The sequence below is a fragment of the Palaemon carinicauda genome, chromosome 36 (genome assembly GCF_036898095.1).
Source record: "Palaemon carinicauda isolate YSFRI2023 chromosome 36, ASM3689809v2, whole genome shotgun sequence".
NCBI classification, from domain to species: domain Eukaryota; kingdom Metazoa; phylum Arthropoda; class Malacostraca; order Decapoda; family Palaemonidae; genus Palaemon; species Palaemon carinicauda.
Genome location: NC_090760.1, coordinates 61,473,247 through 61,478,246, shown reverse-complemented (window position 1 = coordinate 61,478,246; position 5,000 = coordinate 61,473,247). Strand labels below are relative to the sequence as shown.

General features: G+C 35.6%; 1 protein-coding gene across 1 annotated transcript in view; it reads left to right on the top strand.

Annotated features, from left to right (window-relative positions):
- Positions 1-31, top strand: part of LOC137628659 (KRAB-A domain-containing protein 2-like) — a 5,568-nt gene extending 5,537 nt beyond the window's left edge. The window contains exon 3 of the mRNA XM_068359810.1: positions 1-31. This exon is cut by the window's left edge and continues 481 nt beyond it. Coding sequence (XP_068215911.1) covers positions 1-31 — 31 coding nt within the window.
- Positions 32-5,000: the final 4,969 nt, after the last annotated feature.

The following is a 5,000-nucleotide window of genomic DNA, read 5'->3' as shown; positions in this document are numbered from 1 at the left end:
AGCCGGCCAAGAAAAAACGCACTCAGAATGACAAGGAGAGAGAAACACCTCAAGTACCCTACAAGTGGGTGACAACGCGATGCTGAAAGTTCCCGAGTTTGATCGTGGTCCGAGTGACAGCAGGAACCTCCTCGTTGTGGTACTGCAGAGAGACAAGGACCTGCACCAGGTAGGCTGCAGAGAAGGACGCATAACCACCCGGTACACGGCAGCTGACATGGACCCTTTAAGGAGAAGCTCTTCACCCCAGATTAGGTTCCTGACGTTGAAATGGCTTTGAAAACCGCTGTAACCAGGTACACAGGAGGCCAAGGGTCTGTAAAGTGTGCCTGTAAAACAAATTGCACAACTTCCAGATGCTCATGCACAAATAAGCTGTTCAAATTTAATACTCCTTGCCACCCTGGTCGTTCCTGTAGCAATATTTAAGTGTTAAAGTAGTGTCAATCCCTTTTAGTTTGAACAATAAATACTAATAAATAGGGGAGATCGGAGCATCAGTTGAAATTCAATGAGCATTTGCCCTCTTTAGTAGGGCGCGTTGGCAACAGATGACGCTAATACACTGTGCTGTTGTCATATGCTGCTTCATCCTTCAGCATTCAGTAATGCTGTCGCAATATGTAGGGCAAGTACCGGGCAATGTGTACCTATGCTTAAGAATGAGCATTTCTCTGTGAAAAAGTAAAGGGAGGTATGTATGTATGTATACATGATTCTAACTTGCAAAACATGTGTACTTAATAAAATCTGACCTTATATATTATACATTAATCTAGGCTAACCCAATCTCGAGAGGATCATACTTTACTAACGTAGGTGCACGCACGTACCTTTGTAAGTAAAAATCATACCAAATGCACAAAGCATTTAAGTTACGCTCCGAACTTAAATTCTATCGTCCTATTTTAGTCTTACATGTAGGTCCTATATTTTGGGTGTATAAACTAGAATTTTATGTAAGTTTTATTTGCAAAATTATATTTACATTTAATACACACCTTCCCTTAAATTGTCTCTTGTAAATGTGTAAAATGACATTAGAGTAGGCTCATTTGTAATTTCGTGTAATTTTTTTTAACCCAAAACTCATATGATCTTGAAAGAAGGTATCATAAGCTTTAGAAAAATTTAGGGTGACATTTTTATTTCTGAACATTATAAGGGCATGAAATCCAAGGTGGTGTCCAGAATGAAAGCCGCACACGAATGATGCAATACCTCTGCAAGTACATATGACACAATTATAGATAAAATGTCTAAATATATTTTTGAAGTTAAAGAAACTAATGGAATCATCAAATTTACGTTATATGCATCATTTACTACCAAATTTCAAGATTAGCTAAAAAGTTGTCATTACACAACCTTAATTTTAGGTTATAACTTTGTAAACATTATTGAGCCAACATGTTTTTCTAACTACGAAACCAAATATCACTTAAACACATGTAATCATCACAATAAATACATAATTAGCAAGTCATCAAACACATCCAAATACAATGAAGCAATCTGATTACTCTTCAATCTTGTTTAAACAATTCAAATATGTAAATGTAATAAGTCATACTGAATAAGTGCTTGTCTTTCAAGTAGTAGTTTTTACCAAGGGGCTTCAATTGATTTAATTGAGTTCATGAATGTCATAGTAATAACATTGCAATCTCCACAGTCTTCATCTATCCCTCACTGAATAGTTAGTATCCGGTAACTTATGTATATGGGATACTGTTCTTGTAACAGCTGCATCTTCATTCTCATTCATGTTTACACTCATAATTCATGAGGGGCAGCACTGATTCAGTCTGTGGTAGATTCAAACAGCGAACAGGATAGAAGTTATTTGAATCTGCATCAAATGTCAAACCGAATGCAGCTGTTCCTTGGAGACAGTAGCCTATCTCCAAATCATGGATATGTAGTGTGGCCGTTGAATGTGTTAGTCCAGCAAACCAAAATTGGGTGTGAGGTTTCCTCCTTCAGTTGTATGATTAGGGTAGAGGAATTATCAGAGCTCATTAATTTTATGCAGATTTTGGACTAATAAAGAACAGAGACAAAGTGTTGCAAATGAGAGCATGCATCAGTGGGCAGTTCTTTGTTACTCCCGATCATGGCTAATGCATCCAGGATTTCATTATCTGCGACCTGTAAGGCTACTTGCCCTGCTTGGTTATCAGATAGTTCACTTCCAGGGGCCCCATTCGTGTCAGCTTACACCTGTTGTGTTGTATCCAGCTTCTCAATATGATTGAGTCTTGAAGCCTTATTATATGCCAGGAGAAGGGATCTGTCTGAAGCAAACAGGGATAGAGGAACCACACCAAACTCAAGTTCCAATGTGCTCCTTAAGTCCAGCTCTGGTCTACTTCTGGAAATAACTACGAAGTGTTGCAGAAGTCCTCGCGATTCGATGTTGACCACCTTGTCACCAATCCTAATTTCGTCCACTGCATTAGCACTTTGGAAAGTTTTCAGTTTAAGTTTTCAGTTTCTTTTTGAACATTTTTTCCTACACAGAGTTTTCCTTCTGTTATATGTTCATTCACGCAACCTTCAAACTTATGTTGTCCAATGTCATCACGCTTGTAAATGCTGTTGGTAGAAGCTTCATTCATAACTGCTTTGGTGAGCAGGTTTCATATCTCATGTATGTATGTATGTATATATATATATATATATATATATATATATATATATATATATATATATATATATATATATATATATATATATATATATATATATATATATATATATATATATATATATATATATATATAAATTGGTGTATTTCTGAAGTTACTCTAACTTTTACTCCACACAACCTGTGAGGAAATATTCGATGCGTGTTCTTTGTATAACGGTTTCCCCCTAGTCATAAACCTGTCATATGAGCAGGGCCATCCTAAGCTATTAAGAAAGACTTGTCACTACACATCGTGATAAATACTCTCCAAATGAACTGTTCTCCTGCTTCAAGCTCACCATATGGCCAAATTCATAGCAAAGCTGAAGCAAAGTCTTTACCATTAAACCATGTATTTCTGTGAAGAAGAGAGAGAGAGAGAGAGAGAGAGAGAGAGAGAGAGAGAGAGAGAGAGAGAGAGAGAGAGAGAGAGAGAGAGAGAGAAAATGGAAGTACGAAAAAATTATAAAGTTTGTTTAATGAAACTTATTTATATATTAACCAGCTTAGGGATATATTAACGAGTAATAGTTTTACTTTGTATGTATTTAGTTTTTTATGCAGAAGGTGGTAACAAGGACTTTCTCCTGCTTTCGATGAAAAAAAAGAAAAACTGTTTCCAACTAAATACCTTGAAGAAAATGTACCATGCCTTATTGTGAAAGTTATGATAGATAGATAACTAGATTATATTTAATTTACTTTTATGTTATTTACTTACAGGTAAATAGATTTATTTTTATTCCTTTGTATGTAAACTACTTATTTACTGCATTTTTCCTATCTAGGTTTGTGCATCTTTCTCTTTTTCTATGCTTCTCTCTATCGCTAAGATTTTCTGGTATAAGGCATTTTAGAGATCCTTTTCAGACATACCCAGGGTGATTTTTCATCATAATATGACTTTGTCCTAGGGATTTTTAGTCATATTAATTTCAAACTTGGCCCAAAACAGAACCAAAGGTACTGATTAAAAAAAGATTAATAGGCAATGAGATACAAAGTTGTCTTCCTTGATTAACTTCATGAGCAGGTGTGGCAAAATCTATACATGTCTATACATTTCTATACATGTAGGTATTGATATTTTGAGCAGAAACCCAAAATCCTCTTAGATTGACCATGGCCACCCGTACCCTCATAAATATTTTTCTTTGAAACAATTACGTTTCTACAAACATGTGATTAAAACAAAAAATAAGTGAAGAGATTTCTATTAGCACAAGTTTCGGCTTTACCCGAACTATTGTGATCAGTGAGATCCTTGACATTTAAATGTTTTGGTCCGGTGGTTTTTATGATATGCGTAATTTCAAGTCATGGTCTTGTTGTAAGCTATTTTTGTTCTTGTTACTTTTAGTGCTTAAATTCTAAAACGATAGAGGTATGACTTAAGAAAAAAAAAAGGATAATCACTATACTAAATTTTTTTTAATGAGCTGCATTTGCACTGACTCGCAGCGGTGCCCTTTTAGCTCGGAAAAGTTTCCTGCTCTTTGATTCGTCAGAATTATCTTGTCCAACCAATCAGCGATCAGGAAACTTTTCCGAGCTAAAAGGGCACCCTTGCAAGTCGGTGCAAATCTGCCTAACTAAAAAGAATTGACTATAATTCAAATTAGGTCGTATCTTACCTACTGTATGTCAATGACAGGGTGCTTGAAAAATGAAACAGGTTGTGATTGCATAGCTTGTTAACAACCACCGTTACTTCTTTATGATGTGATTATCTAGTGCAGTTTTCATCAAGCCAATTAGAATGACGATTGCAATAACTATTTTTCAGTTGTAATTCACAGTGTTGACATGACAAGTATAGTGTAATAATGGGTTTCCTTTTTTTCATAGTGACATTAGAGTCGAATTGTCTAAGGTATCCTGTGTAAACTGAAGAGAAACAATGAAAAATATTCGCATTATATTTATTTGATTTAGAGTTACTCCGAAATTTATACACGTATAGTTTCTTTCCATTAACCAGTTTACATGAAAATTGTCTAGTCCGTGTACTTGGTATATGGCACAATTCTCGGCTGAAAATAGTTGAGAGTATTCACTTTTCCATGGTAGTGTTTAGTGATATCGTCTTCTGTTAGAGCAGTGAAGAACTCAGTGGAAAGATGAATAACAATCTCAGTTGAGAGGGTTTAAATTTGTGAAAGTGCATGAAAAATGAAGGAAGTTGTATGTGAATGAAAGGATTGCTGAAACTTTCCAGGCAAGACAGATATCCCCCTAAGTGCTTTCAACGTCCCTGCGAAATCCAGAGTTGGATTTGATTTTTCCATATGAGTTTTTGAATAATACC